General features: G+C 48.9%; 1 protein-coding gene across 1 annotated transcript in view; it reads right to left on the bottom strand.

The window, feature by feature from the left end:
• Window positions 1–1,704: 1,704 nt before the first annotated feature.
• The window catches only part of LOC136571350 (chloride intracellular channel protein 6-like), a 28,860-nt gene continuing 15,920 nt past the window's right edge, over window positions 1,705–14,644 (bottom strand). The window contains exons 2-6 of the mRNA XM_066571723.1: window positions 10,508–10,617; window positions 9,773–9,898; window positions 7,884–7,990; window positions 6,144–6,325; window positions 1,705–3,015 (exon numbers count right to left, since the gene is read on the bottom strand). Of these exons, the coding sequence (XP_066427820.1) occupies window positions 2,854–3,015; window positions 6,144–6,325; window positions 7,884–7,990; window positions 9,773–9,898; window positions 10,508–10,563 (633 nt within the window). The 5' untranslated portion in view covers window positions 10,564–10,617 and the 3' untranslated portion in view covers window positions 1,705–2,853. The remainder of the gene's footprint in view (window positions 3,016–6,143; window positions 6,326–7,883; window positions 7,991–9,772; window positions 9,899–10,507; window positions 10,618–14,644) is intronic.

The following is a 14,644-nucleotide window of genomic DNA, read 5'->3' as shown; positions in this document are numbered from 1 at the left end:
CCAGGTTTCCTTTGCAGTCTCTCAGCGGTGCCGATGTATTTTCGCAGGCAGTGCCCCGGAGTCCCCTGTGAGCAGTGAGTGCTCAGCCCCAGCCCAGCGGCAGAGTTGCCGGCCGGGCGGGCAGGGCAGGGCTGGCGCTGCTCTCTGCAGGCGAACTGAAGGCGCACGTTGAGGCCGGCTGAGAGAGAGCTGTGCTGGGAGAGAGCCCTTGGCAGCGGGGCTGTGCAGCCGCCACAGCGGAGCCAGCACAGCCCCGCTGGGACGCTGCCCGTGGCCCGGGAGCCCGGCCGGGGCTGTTCCTCAGCAGCCCTGCCTGCCTGCAGCAGCCCCGGGCCGGGCGGGAGGGGTTCCCCCGCTGCAGCCCCAGCCCGGGCAGCAGCAGCAGCAGCTCCGTGCTGCTCCCACAGATCCCTGGGGCAGCAGCTGCACGGGGCTGTGCAGCCACAGAGCCCAGAGCAGCGCAGGCAGGCCTGGAGCAGCAGCTCTGGGGCTCTGCTGCTCCTGCTGGGCAGCCCCGCAGGGCTCAGGGCTGAGCAGCCGGGGCTGGAGCCGCTCTGGGCACCTCCAGCCTCGGGGCTGCTCCTGTGCTGCCCCAGGGCAGGGCCTCTCTCCGGCATTAGGGTTTCTTTCTTCTGGGATAACTCTCACAGAATCCCCAAATCCCTGGGGCTGGCCCAGCCCTGCCAGCCCATGCAGTGCCAGCTGTGCCCCATGGGCACCTTGTCCCCAGCCCAGAGCACTCAGTGCCACCTGCAGGGGACACCTGCAGGGCTGGGCACTGCAAAGCTCCCTGGGCAGCCCCTGCCAAGGCCTGAGCTCCCTTTCCATGGGCAAATTGCTGCTGCTGTCCAAGCTGAGCCTGCCCTGGCCCAGCCTGAGGCCGCTTCCCCTTGTCCTGTTCCTGTTCCCTGGGAGCAGAGCCTGACCCCTCCCAGCTGTCCTCTCCTGGCAGGGGGTACAGAAGGATTCTTGGAGTCCTGGAGGCTGAGAATTTTAAACTTTCTGTGCTGAAAGGCACAGACTCGCAGAAGAGCACTGCATTTGACCTGCAGCTGTGTAGAAGACTTCCAAAATTAATTAATAGCACAGGGATTACAGGTGTATAGTTGGTTACAAGTGTGTAATATCAAAGGGTAGAAAACTTCGAGTTTGGGGTTTTATAATATAGTAATAAATTTGAAGCAAGATGGAGGTTTTAGGGTGGACATAGCTTGTTCTTCTTCACCTTTGTCTTCCTTCTTCTCCATGGGTTTGGGTGGCATTTTCTAATTGGTCAGAAAAGTCCCCATTGCAGCTCTTTGGGATCAGTTATTGGGTTAAAAGGGAAAATAGGTGTAATTTCTTTATTGGATAGTTTAGTCTTAAAAGACCTTGTAACAAGATATTGTTCGCCATTTCATGCCTTGCTAATGAAAGGCTGTAGAGCTCATGGTTGTGAGGCTGTAGCAATGATAGGAAACAATAAACACCTGAGTCCAAACATGAAACACCATCTCGAGTGCCTTCAATCCTGACCTCGACAGAGGTAGAAAATACAGAGAATCCACCAAGGATTGTTCCTTTCTTAGGCCCTCTCCTCCTCCTCCTCTCAGCTTTCCAAAACCAAGTAAGAATCACTGAAGGATGACAAAACCCACATGAGTATTTGGGGCTGGGTGTTCACCCATTTCCTCTGCCCACAGTGACAGCCAAGTGTCTCCCTCCTCCCTTGCCCAAAATCCATCAGCAGAGAGCCCCTAGGCCAGCGTTCTCTCTGGGGGAGACACAGGAGGGAAGTTTGAGGATTTCTGCAGCTCTGACAGAGGGGAAGTGTCACATTCACATTCTCTGAAAAATCCCTTCGCCCAGGATTTTTCTCCTGGGAAGCCGAGTAGCTTCAGAGAAAAAGGAAAACAATTCTTATCTCATTTGATTCTCCTGTGTTGTGCTCATGTGGAATGTGTTTGGAGATTTTTTTACCCACAGGTGATTGTTTCATTGGTTTCTGGTGTAAGTTATTTTCACTCATTGGCCAACCAGGGCCTAGCTGTGTTGGGACTCTGGAGAGAGTCACGAGTTTTCATTATTATCTTTTTAGCATTCAGTCTGTATCTTTTCTGTATTCTTTAGCATAGTTTTAGTATAGTATTCTTTAATATAATATAGTATCATAAAATGATAAATTAGCCTTCTGAGAACATGGAGTCAGATTCATCATTGCTTCCTTCATCTGGAGGGGAACCCAAATACAATAGGGAAGGCAGGAATTCTCCGTTCTTTCTGTCTTTTCCACACCAAAGGAGACTCCTGCAATGGGAAATGGGATTGTTCATGGTGGAGCTGCCCCATGGGGCTCCAGCCCAGGGGATAGGCCTGGGGGACACCAGGTGTGGTCCCACCTGCAGGTTGGGCTCTCCCCTGGGTCAGTCAGGGGCTGCTGGGTCAGGGCAGTGAAGCAGAGAGGAATCATCCAGTCAAAGGTGAAGTTTGGCAAGAGCTGTGAAGCACAGACCAGAGGCAGCACTAATGAAAGGTTCAAAGTGTTCAAACAGGCCTAATTCTTGCCAAAATGCAGTGACTTAGTCTGTGGTACTGCTGTAAGTGTGTGACCCACACAGCTCCCCTAAATCCTACAAACCCTTACCATTGATGGATGCCTTTCCCTTGGAATGGACAACCAACTTTCCAGCATGCAAGACACACAAACACACACACACACTTAATTTAAGAAGGAGTAAATAATGCAATACAATCATTATAAAAGGATTGGCCAATAGCAGAACTTAAAATCACACTGCAGAATCTCTGCTGATTTTTGCGTTTCCAGCTTGGCTGTTGTCCATCACAGAAGCAATAAACAGAGGCATCTTCAGGTTACTTCATTCTCTTTGCCACATCCAAATAAGCATATTCAATCTCCTGGTCAGCAGGGCACGTGTTTGTGAATTCATCTCTTGCATATGCATTTTTCAAGTATCTGGAAATCCCTGTCATTTCAGGTGGGAAGTGAAAATTTCGGTATTTTTTTGCAACGACCTTTCATTAAAAGAAAAAAGAATAAAGAAGAAAAACATCATTACACATATAATCTGCAAAAACCCCAAACATCCCAAGCCTACTCCTTATGCCCATTTTTCATTTCCAGTTGTGAGTCTGGTGCTGTTGGTGACCAAGGGCAAAGAAGAGGGAAAGACATAAAAAGAAGACATGGGGTGGAGAAAGTTGCTGAACTCCCTGCAAAGGACTTGTTTTGTGTCTGAATCTCTATTTCTGTCTACACCTTGCTTAAGATGTGCAAAGCCATGGGGACCAGTAGAACAAACTGGAAGAGATACAGGTTAACCCAGCAAACTTAAGCCAGAATGACCATAATAAACCTACAGGAATAAACTTGAAACCTACAGGAATAAACTTGAAAAATTTCACAGAAACAAATGATTAAAAAAATGAAAAATATGAATTTTAAAAAAGGGAAAATATGAATTAAAATATGAAAAATATGAAATAAAAATATGAATTAGAATAAGAAAATATTAATTAATATATAATAATATTTAAAAATAAAATATGAAAAATATGAAATAAAATATGAATAAAAATAAGAAAATATTAATTAAAAGCCTTAATTTCAAATGATCAGGGAAGACAGCTCTTGGCTGAGCCCTGATCCCTGCCTGCAGGCAGTAGGGGTGATGTGGCAGTGTGACATTCCTCCTGCATCCCTCTCTGACATCCCCCTGACCCCAGGGGATTCTCCCCCATGCTGGCCTTGGCTGCTTCCCAAGGTTTGCTGTGCCTGAGTGTGGGAAAGGGCCCATCCCTGGCTGCTGTCTGCAGTAGGATCAGCCAGGACATGGCTGGGCAAAGTTTTCACTTGTGGAGGTGTTGGAAAACAATTGGATCCCCTCTTCCTCCGACAGAGTGGGAGTCTAACAGGAAACTTCCTGAAGTGACCTTGTTGTTTGAAACCAGTGAAATTCCAGTGTGGTCATTTCTCTTCCAGAGCCTGGCAGAGTAGAATCACAGAATCACAGAATGGTTTGGGTTGAAGGGACCTTAAATCCCACCCAGTGCCACCCCAGCCATGGCAGGGACACCTCCCACTGTCCCCAGTGCCCAGCCTGGCCTTGGGCACTGCCAGGGATGCAGGGGCAGCCCCAGCTGCTCTAGGCACCCTGTGCCAGGGCCTGCCCACCCTGCCAGGGAACAATTCCTCATTGCCAACACCCTATTTAACCCTTCTCTCCTTCAGCTCAAGGCCATTCCCCCTTGTCTTGTCACTCCATGCCCTTGTGAAAAACCCCTCTCCAGCCTTCTGGGCTGTGACAACACCAGTCCCAGGCCACTGGAGCTGTTCAGGTGTTGGGGTACCTGTCACAGATTCCCTGAATTCTGGGACTCTGGCTGGGCCCTCCCAGGGGGCTCCCCTGTTGGGGGAGACCCTCCTGGGGTGGTTCTGTGTCAGGAAAGAGAGATGTACTGGATTTTTTCAGTCTTCAGGTTCTTGTTTATTAGAGTTTTATCCAGAGTTTTGCACGCTGTCCACACCAGGCTCAGTGCACTGGAAAAGCACCACAAAAATGGCCAACAATCTCTTGTGCCAAGGTCTTTTAAAGCTAAACTATCCAATGAAGAACTGACACCTGGATTATTTTCCCTTTTAACCCAATAACTGATCCCAAAGAGCCCTCAATGCAGACTTTTCCACCCTATTACAAAATGCCACCAAACCTATGAAGAAGCATGAAGAAGAAACCCAGGACAACACCCTGTGCCCTCCATCTTGCTTCCATCCACAACACACTAAAAACCCCAAAACCTCAATGTCTTACCAAGTGATGCACCTGCACTGCTCTCTATAAAAATCTATTTCACACCTTAGTGGATTCCAGTCTATTCTGGAGTTTAGGAAACTTTCTCCATGGATGAGGGTCAGAGTCAGTGCTGCCCTGGGGGTCAGGGCACCCCAGAGCAGACACAGAAATATTCCTGGTGCCCTGGGTTTCCACATTCAGGTGTGTGTGGATGCTCCACAGTCCTGCAAGAGGAGGCTGGGAGCCTTGCCTGGGAGGCACTGGGTGGAGGCCACCCTGTCAGAATTGGAAATTAAACATGGCAGAGACAGAAATGGGGATGGACAATCCAAGGTAGCCTTCCTTGGCTGTGCTCATGTGAATTTTGCATGTGAAACACAGATGAGAACACCTCTGCAGCCCTGAACCCAGCACTCATCTCATCCCTGTGGCTGGGAGAAGCTCAGGCACTGCACTCACAGCACAGATAGGAAACAGCTCCTCCAGACCTGCAGCCATCAAAGTAAGGATCACCCTGGCTGTGAGGAAATGGCCTCAGTGTCCCTGGGAGTGCCCCCAGAATAGAGAAAGGATCCCTCTGCCATCTAGTGCTGGAACCCAGGGCACAGAGGATGTTTCTCTGCCTGTCCTGAGAAGTCCTGACCCCCAGGAGAACACACACTGCTTTTAACCTGGCCCCCAGGAGAACCCTGCTTTTAACCTTCATCCGTGGAGAAAGCTTCCAAGCCTTTGGGATGAGTTGGAATCCCTGTGTGTGAAATAGACAGTGGTAAAGTTTATCACAGGGTGAAAAACTCAAGAGTTTTGGGTTTTTGGTGTGGAGGTGGGTAGGAGACAAGATGGAGGATTTGGGGCACTGTCTGACCTCCTTCTTGTTTCTCATCTGCTCCATTTTCTGCAGTGTTGGGGGCACAGGGGGATTGGTTAGAAAGAGCCACAATCAGATGTTGTGTGAACAGACAAATAATTAGTTACTAGGTGTTAATGTTATATATTCATATTATTTTAGGTAGAGAGGTAGAAATAAAATACATTCTAAAAGCTAATTGAACAAAATAACTTTAAAAGACCTTACACCTGTGTGGCTGGTGACTTTTGGTGCCTTTCTCTTCATACTCTAAGTCTGAGATGCAGAGGAGTACTAAACTATTGATAAGAGAAAAATGAACAACAACCTGAAGACCAAAGAAACAGAAGTCCCGTCCATCTCTCAATCCTAGCACAAAACTTTTTAAGGATCTCCCCATCAAGGGAATTTTTTGGGGGAAGTTTCCACAATCTAGAGAAGGATTTCAGAGCTGCTGTGCTTCCCTCCCTTCTCTCCAGGAGGCCAAAAAGGCAAATGCAAACCTTGATGATGTGGAGCTTTGGCAGGAGGTTGCAATCTGCTAAAGTGAGCTCATCTCCGTCCAGGAATTTCCGGCTGGAAGCAGCGATCTCCTCCGTGCTGTAAGCATCGATTTCATCAGGCAGGGGGCTATTTAAATAGTTGTCCAGCTTCTTCAGGGCTTTAAGCAAAGATTTTTCCAAATCTGGGTTAAGACAATAAAAAGATCATTCAAGGCTGTACCAAGGTCCCCGTGACACCAAGCGACTCCTGCATCCTGTCTCCTGGCACCCGCCCAGACATCTGGCTGTGCCAGCTCCTGCAATTCCTTGATCCCAGGCTTAAACCTTAATGCTGGGATAAAGGAGCTAAAGGGAGTTCTGGGAAAAACCATCCTGGGGCTGTGTTACCAGGAATGGCTCCTCAAACCCCTCTGTGGGGCGGGGTTTGGCACCATGGCCCGGCCCTGCCTTCACACTGACTCCTGCCCGGGCAGCCACGGGGCCAGTGCTGGCCCAAGGCAGGGCAGCCAGGCTGGAGTGGCAACAGCAGGTCCTGGGATGCCACTCTGGGGTGCTCAGAGCCAGGCTGGAGTGGCAACAGCAGGTCCTGGGATGCCACTCTGGGGTGCTCAGAGCCAGGCTGGAGTGGCAACAGCAGGTCTGTCACAGACATCTTTTTATGAAAATCCTTTCCTTGGGGTTTTTTCCTCCTGAGAAGCTGAGAAGCCTCAGGAACAAATGTAAACAGTGGTTATGTGCTGCTGTGGAATGCAACAGGTGCATCTGGGATTGGTCTCATGTGGTTGTTTCTAATTAATGGCCAATCACAGCACAGCTGGCTCGGACAGAGAGTCTGGGACAGCTGCCTTTGTTATCATTCTTTGTATTCTTAGCTTAGCCAGCCTTCTGAGATGAAACATTTTCTTCTATTCTTTTAGTGTAGTTTAATGTGATATATATCATAAAATAATAAATCAGCCTTCTGAAATATGGAGTCAGACCCTCGTCTCTTCCTTCAACATAAAACCCCTGTGAACACCATCACACAGCTCCCTGGGATGCCACTTGGGGGTGTTCAAAGCCAACCCAAGGATCAGGCCTGAGAGCTGAAGGACACCGACAGAATCCTGGAATGGTTTGGGTTGGGAGGGACATCAAAGCTCATCCAGTGTCACCCCTGCCATGGCAGGGACACCTTCCACTGTCCCAGGCTGCTCCCAGCCCCATCCAGCCTGGCCTTGGGCACTGCCAGGGATGAGGACACCACAACCAACCTGTGCCAGGGCCTCACCACCCTCACAAGAAAGGATTTCTCCCTAACATTTCATCTCACCCTGCTTCGTCCAGCCTAGGCCCATTCATGGTGGTCATGAGGGTCCTGCTTTGGGGATGTGCCAATGGCTGGAGTCCTCATTATTCATGGAAAATAGGGAATCCCTCACTTCCAGAGGGCTGGGCTGTTGGCAGAGCTCTGGGGAAGGTGCAGCCTTGCAGACCCCAGAGCTGAAGGAGTGAGGAGAGGCTGGAATTGGTGCTGCCATGGTGACAGCAGATCTGCTTTCACCAGCTCTTGGAATCCTCCATTAAAAGAGGGAACAGGCACAGATTTCCAGAGCTTACACCCTCTGGATTTCCAGAGCTTACACCCTCTGGAATATCAGTTTGACCTGAGCTGGAAATGGGGCATCTCCAGCAGTGTCCTACAACTGCACAGGTCTGGTTTCTCCTCCCCAGGGCCGATGACAGGACTGCAGCACCTACTTTCATTTGCATCTTTTCTTGGGTTCTTTATAAATGCAGAGAATTTTGCAAAGACATCATTTCCTGCAGAGTTCGACTCGGGGTGCTTCGGTGCAAGTTTGGGGTACCTGAGAAGTTCAGAGAAACAAAAAGAAGTGAGCCAATTAACCTTTGGTTTTGTCTCCACTAATTAATACACATTTATTTGTAGGGTGATCACATAGAGCCACAGAGGACTCAAAGGGAACCATCCTAAACTAAAAATCACTTCTTTTAAACCCTACCTAAATAATCTTTTCCTGAGGGCAATGGGAAACGATGGCTATTGCTGCAAGCACTGCCCAAACACCCCAGGGTGTCTCCCAGGCTTTCTCCTCCAGAGGTGAAGCTGCCTGGTAGTGGATCCTGCCATGAGGAGGAGTGGAGGGAAAATCCCCACTCCCAGGAGCTGCTGCTCCTTGGGCTCCTGGCCCAGCCCACTCGGGCCATCAGCAGGCTGGCAGCAGCCATGCCAGGGATGGAGAAAAATGGGGAAAAGTGGAGGCAAGCAGCTGCTTCCCTGGTTTAAGTTTGGCTGCTTGAGAAGGGAGCACAGGGAGAGGACTGATAGCCCAGAGGAGAGAAGGTCTCTGGGGTAGGGGACACAATGCTGGGACAACAGAGGGACAGAGGGGTTTGGGGTGAGGTGGGAAGAGCTGCTGGGGTGGGGGAGGACGAATCTGAAACTCAGACCCTCATGTGCAGCCTGGTGGGCCCATGTGGACACTCTGAAAGAGCCCCAGCACTGAGGGGAGAGGAATAGTGGATTGGTCTTCACAAACCAGCTCTGGGTCTGCTGGTAGATAAATCCAGCTCTGGAAGATAAAAGAAACTATGGGAAGGATTTCACTGATTGATGAATGGAAAAAGAGATTTGCTTTTACTAATGAACTTTGGGTTTGCTGATAAACAAAATTAGACATCGAAAGAGGAAAGAAACAATGGGGAAGAAAAACCCCTAAATTCCATAAGAATTCAAAATGAAAAGAGAGGGTTATACATTAGAGGGGAATCTCTGGTATCAGGTGTTTTGGGAAATCTGAACCTCTCAAGTGCCTCAGCCAATGGGGAAAGAGAGAAGGGAAACGTGGCTGGGAAATTGGGATAAAAAGGAGGCTGTGTCCTCCAAAAAAACTGAGAGATCCCAGGGGAATGGCCCATGGTCTCTCCCTTTATTGGAATAAAGTCAAAGGACTCCTCTGGCTCCTGTTTGGACATAAACCTCTGATGTTTGTGGATTAATTTTCCTAACAGAGGCATTCACTGCCCTCAGCTTGACAGAATCCCAGAACCACCAGGTTGGGAAACACCTTCAGCACCATCCAGTCCCACCATCCCCACCCCAAACCATGTCCCCAGGGGCCACATCCAGATCACTGGAACCCTTCCAGAGATGGTGATCCACCGTGGGCAACTCATTCCAATACCTGACCACTCCTGAAGGGAACACATTTTTCCCATCTCCAATCTGAACCTCCCTTGAGGCCATTTCCTCTCATCCCTTCACCCGGGACGTGGCAGAAGAGCCCGACCCCACCTCGCTGCAGTGTCCTCCAGGTGGTTTTAGAGAGCAGTGAGGTCACCCTGAGCTCCCCCTGCCTGCACCCAGTGAGCACCATGATCTGTGTGGTGTGAAGAGGGGAGCCTCAAACGAGGCCAGCTCAGAGCAGGAGCAGGTCAGGTTTCCACAGGATGGATTCCGCACCCTGGGAATGCCCCAGCAGCGAGCTTGGGATGAAGGACAGCAGTGGGAGCAGCACAGCCGTGACTTGGGGACAGCCTGGGGACAGCCCAGCCCCAGGTGTGTTTCAGAGTCCCCCCTGAGATGGAGGATCCCCCTGTGCAGCCCTGAGGGGTCGGGAATGCGGTACCGGGGCGGCGCCAGCTTCTCCTCCAGGAACTCCTCAATCTTGTTCACGTCGGTCTTCACCTCCCCATCAAAGGTCATGAACGGGGGGTTGGTGCCTGGGGCCAGGTTCTGCAGGTCTGCAGGTTTTCTGGGAAAGGAAAAGCCATAAAAAGTCCTGCCACAGACATATTTTATAAAAAATCCTTCTGCTAGGATCTTTTCTCCTGAGAAGCTGAGAGGCCTCAGGAACAAAATGTAACCAATGGTTATCTGCTGCTGTGGGATGCAACAGGTGCATCTGGGATTGGTCTCATGTGGTTGTTTCTAATTAATGGCCAATCACAGCCCAGCTGGCTCAGACTCTGGTCAGTCACAAGATTTTATTTTCATTCCTTTCTATTCCTTTCAAGTCTTCTGATGAATCTTTTCTCTTTCTTTAGTATAATGTTAGTATATCATTTTCTTTCAATATAATATATATCATAAAATAATTAATCAGCCTTCTGAAACATGGAGTTAAGATTCTCATCTCTTCCCTCGTCCTGGGACCCCTGTGAACACCACCCCAAAGTCCCTCTCCCTCCTTTTTATGAGGCACTGGAAGGAGCTTTAAGGTCTCCTCAGAACCGTTTCTCCTCCAGGCTGGACACACCCAGCTCTCCCAGCCTGGCAGAGAAGAGTCCCCCTTTAAAATCCCCTGTTTTGGGAAAGTTGTGCTACACAGGTAAAATGTCAGAATTAAAAGTCACAATCTCACCTTTTCAGATCCACGGTGGTGACATTAAAAATGACACCTTTGAGCCACAGGATCATAAAGAGGCGCTGGGAGAACGGGCAGTTCCCAATGCTTTCCCCATCACTGCCAGCCTACAATTGGAAAAATTACAAATTATAAACACATCTCTGTATAAATCACAGCAATCTCTCCAGAGGAAACAGCCTACACCTCATTTGTCTATGTGGGCATAAATCTGCACAAGTCACTGCAAGATTAAAATGAGTTAAATCAGTTTATCACCACAGGAAAGGAACAGAGAAATATTTACCAGCCTAAACAGAGATATGATGTCTAAAGCACTGAAGGGAACAAGCAGAATAAATCAATTTATTTGGAATTTCAACCTAAAGGGCTGTGGGAGCCCTGGAGAAGGTGGCCAAGGAAGTGTTGCTCCCAGGTAATTTATGTTGCAATTTGTTAAGAGGCTTTGTTAAAATGAGGCAAAGTCTTGCAGAGATGCTGCTGAGTGAGACTTGGTGTAACTCTGCAAGAGAGCAGGGGTCTCATTTTTAAGCATTCTCCTAAAGCACTTTAAGCTCATTTTTAAGATTCTCCTAAAGCACAGCTTTAAAATTGAGATTAAATCAGGGGCAGAGGTATTAAAACCCAAGTGTCTCACAGTTAATAAGTTAATTCATTAGGATTTGCAGCCCTTATAAGCCAACAAAACACAGAATCAAACCAGTTCTGTTTGTCCTTTTTCCCTCACTCAGTGCTATCAAACAAATCTCAAATACAGCAAAAACTCCTCCATAAACAAACACACACTGCAAAGTGCTGCTATCAAACAAATCTCAAATACAGCAAAAACTCCTCCATAAACAAACACACACTGCACAGTGCTCACCATCCCAAATACAGCAAAAACTCCTCCATAAACAAACACACTGCACAGTGCTCATCTTCCCAAATACAGCAACAACTCCTGCATAAACAAACACACACTGCACAGTGCTCACCTTCACAAAGAGCTCAATGTCTGGAAGAAAGGGCCTGGCCTGGGGCAGGCAGGAGCTGGAGGGATGCATGCCAGGGGCTGGATAAATTGTCTGGTTCTCCCTATGAACCTGAGGAACCTCCCTGGAGAAACCCCTCTGCTCTCTGCTCCACAACCACTGGGAAAACCAGGAGTGCCTCCAGCACTGCCAGGGGATGAGAACTCTCAAAAATGCTGGGCCAGCTGCACTGCTGGCTTAGAAAAGCCTTGTTTCTGTCAGGAGTGCCTTGTTTTGTAGGTGGCAAAGCTGAGAGCTGCTCAAAAGCTGCCATTGTGGTTCTCCTCCCACTCAGAGCAGTGCTCTGCAGCCAGGAGACACAAAACTGCTGTGGAACTTGGAAAATTGAGCCTGAAATGCTGCTAGCAGGGCTTGGAATGGAGGATACGCATTAAAATGTGCATTTTAATGCACAACAGCTCCATCTGGTCTCATCCTGCCTCTGGTGCCAGGTGTTAAAGTCTCGTGGTGACCCCTCGGTGCTGGGAATGGGCAGGAGTCTCATGGGGACCTGAGGCTGCGCCCAGGGCAGGAGCAGCAGCCTGGGGACACTGCTGGGGACAGGCCCTGTGTGGAGGAGCAGGCTGGTGCATCTGGATGCCTCCAGCTCCTTCCTGTTGGAACCCTGGCTGCTGGGAATTCCAGACTTTCTGTGCTGCCAGGCACTGATCCCCAAGAGAACACTGCACTGACCTGAGGGCCTGGAGAAGCTTCCAGAATTCAATAATAAAACTGAGATTAAAGGTGTGGAGTTTGAATAGAAGTGTGTGATATCACAGGGTGGGAAACTCAGAGTTTAAGGGTTTAGAATACAGGAATAGAGAGAAAGCAAGATGGAGGGTTTAGGGTGGAGGCTGCTCCTTCTTCTTCTCCTCCTTCTTCTCCATGGGTTTGGGTGGTTTTGTGTCATTGGATAAAAAAGTCCCCATTGCAGGCACGGGTGGTTGGGTATTGGGTTAAAAGTGAAAATAATTGAGGTGTCATTTCTTAATTGGACAGTTTATCCTTCAAAGGCCTCATAGAGAGAGAGACAGGGCTCCATTTTTAGTTTGTTGGAGTGAAGTGCAGCAGAACTCAGGGTTTGTGAGGCTGTGACAGAGATAAGAACTGATCAACATCTGAGTGCCAACAAGAAATACCCTCTCACACATTTAATCCTGACCTTGGTGAAAAGAACTCAAGACTCCACAGCCTTGGAGAGAAAGATAGTGAGCCACTTTGTAGGTTGTTAGTAGAATGCAGTAGAACTCACAGCTTGTAATCCAGATAAGAACTAAAAAACACCTGAGTCTGAACATGAAATGCCATCTGGAGTGCTTCACTCCTGACCCTGACAGAGGCAGAAGAGAAGCCAAGACCCAGCTCCTTCCCAGCTGCACCTCTGGAGCTGGAGGAGCTGCCCCTGCCCAGCTGTGCTGCCAGCTGTGTACCCAGCACCAGCCCACACTGGTTTGGCTTGGGAGGGACCTCAAAGCCTCCAGTGCCACCCCTGCCATGGCAGGGACACCTCCCACTGTGCCAGGCTGCTCCAAACTCCATCCAAGCTGGCCTTGGGCACTGCCAGGAGTGGAGAATCCACAACCTCTGCAGGCACCTGTCACAGATGTGTTTTCTGAAAAATCCCTTTGCCAGGATTTTTTCTCCTGAGAAGCCGAGAGGCCTCAGAAATGAAAAGTAAACAATGGTTATCTGCTGCTGTGGGATGCAACAGGAGCATCTGGGATTGGTCTCTGTGGTTGTTTTTAATTAATGGCCAATCACAGCACAGCTGGCTCAGACTCTCTGGTCAGTCACAGGATTTTATTATCATTCAAATTCCTTTGTATTCCTTTCAAGCCTTCTGATGAAATCCTTTCTTCTATTCTTTAGTATAGTTTTAATGTATAATTTTCTTTTAATATAATACATATAATAAAATAATAAATAAATAAAAATAATAATAAATAAAATAAATAAATAAAAATAATAAATAAATAAATAAATAAATAAATAAATAAATAAATAAATAAATAATAAATAATAAAGTCTTCTGAAACAGGGAATCAAGATTCTCATCTCTTCCCTCATCCTGGGAGCCCTGTGAACACCACCAGAGGCACCCAGTGCCAGGGCCTGGCAGGCTGTGCTGGGCACCCTGCTCCCCAAGGGGCCTGGAGGGTGGAAAAAATCAGAGGAACTGAGGAGCTTGGGGCAGCTGAGCCAGCCATGGCAGAGCTGAGGTGACCCAGGGTCCTGCTGAGGATGCAGGGATATGTTCATCCTGAGGAGCAGCAGGGTCCTGCTGTGGTGGCACCTGGAGTGCCCTGGGCACCACGAGGCACCAGCTGTGCCCAGGGTGGGCTCAGAGACAGAGGGAGGGGACAGGGACAGCCCTGGAGCTCCGTGACACCCACGGGGCTGGGAGCTCTGCCAGGAGAACCTGAGGGGGTTTTGCTGACACCAGCACAGGAGCTCAGGCTGATCCCAGAATCAGAATCAGAATCCCAGAATCCCGGAATTCAGGCTCAGGAGCTCAGGCTGATCCCAGAATCAGAATCAGAATCCCAGAATCCCGGAATTCAGGCTCAGGAGCTCAGGCTGATCCCAGAATCAGAATCCCAGAATCCCAGAATCCCGGAATTCAGGCTCAGGAGCTCAGGCTGATCCCAGAATCAGAATCCCAGAATCCCGGAATTCAGGCTCAGGAACTCAGGCTGATCCCAGAACCAGAATCCCAGAATCCCGGAATTCAGGCTCAGGAGCTCAGGCTGATCCCAGAATTCAGGCTCAGGCTCAGAATTCAGGCTCAGAATCCCAGAATCCCAAAAATTCAGGTTCATCCTCAGGCTCAGGAGCTCAGGCTGATCCCAGAATTCCTGAGGCAGGAAGAACCTTTCAGCACCACCCAGCCCCACCAGCATCACCCCAAGCCCTGTCCCCAAGGCCACATCCAGACTGCTCTGGGACAATTCCAGGGACTCCAAACCTCCCTGGCAGCGCAGCCCAAGGACCGACCACTTGTGTGATATAAATTATATAAATTTAGATAAAATTGTATAAAATTAATAATTAATTTAATAATTAATCAAGTGTAATTTTATATAAATTTACCTAATTTTTATATAAAATTTTATATTATTTT

This window comes from Molothrus aeneus, chromosome 2 (genome assembly GCF_037042795.1).
Source record: "Molothrus aeneus isolate 106 chromosome 2, BPBGC_Maene_1.0, whole genome shotgun sequence".
Classification (NCBI taxonomy): domain Eukaryota; kingdom Metazoa; phylum Chordata; class Aves; order Passeriformes; family Icteridae; genus Molothrus; species Molothrus aeneus.
Note: the sequence above shows the minus strand (reverse complement) of the source record. Positions and strands in the feature narration are given on the sequence as shown.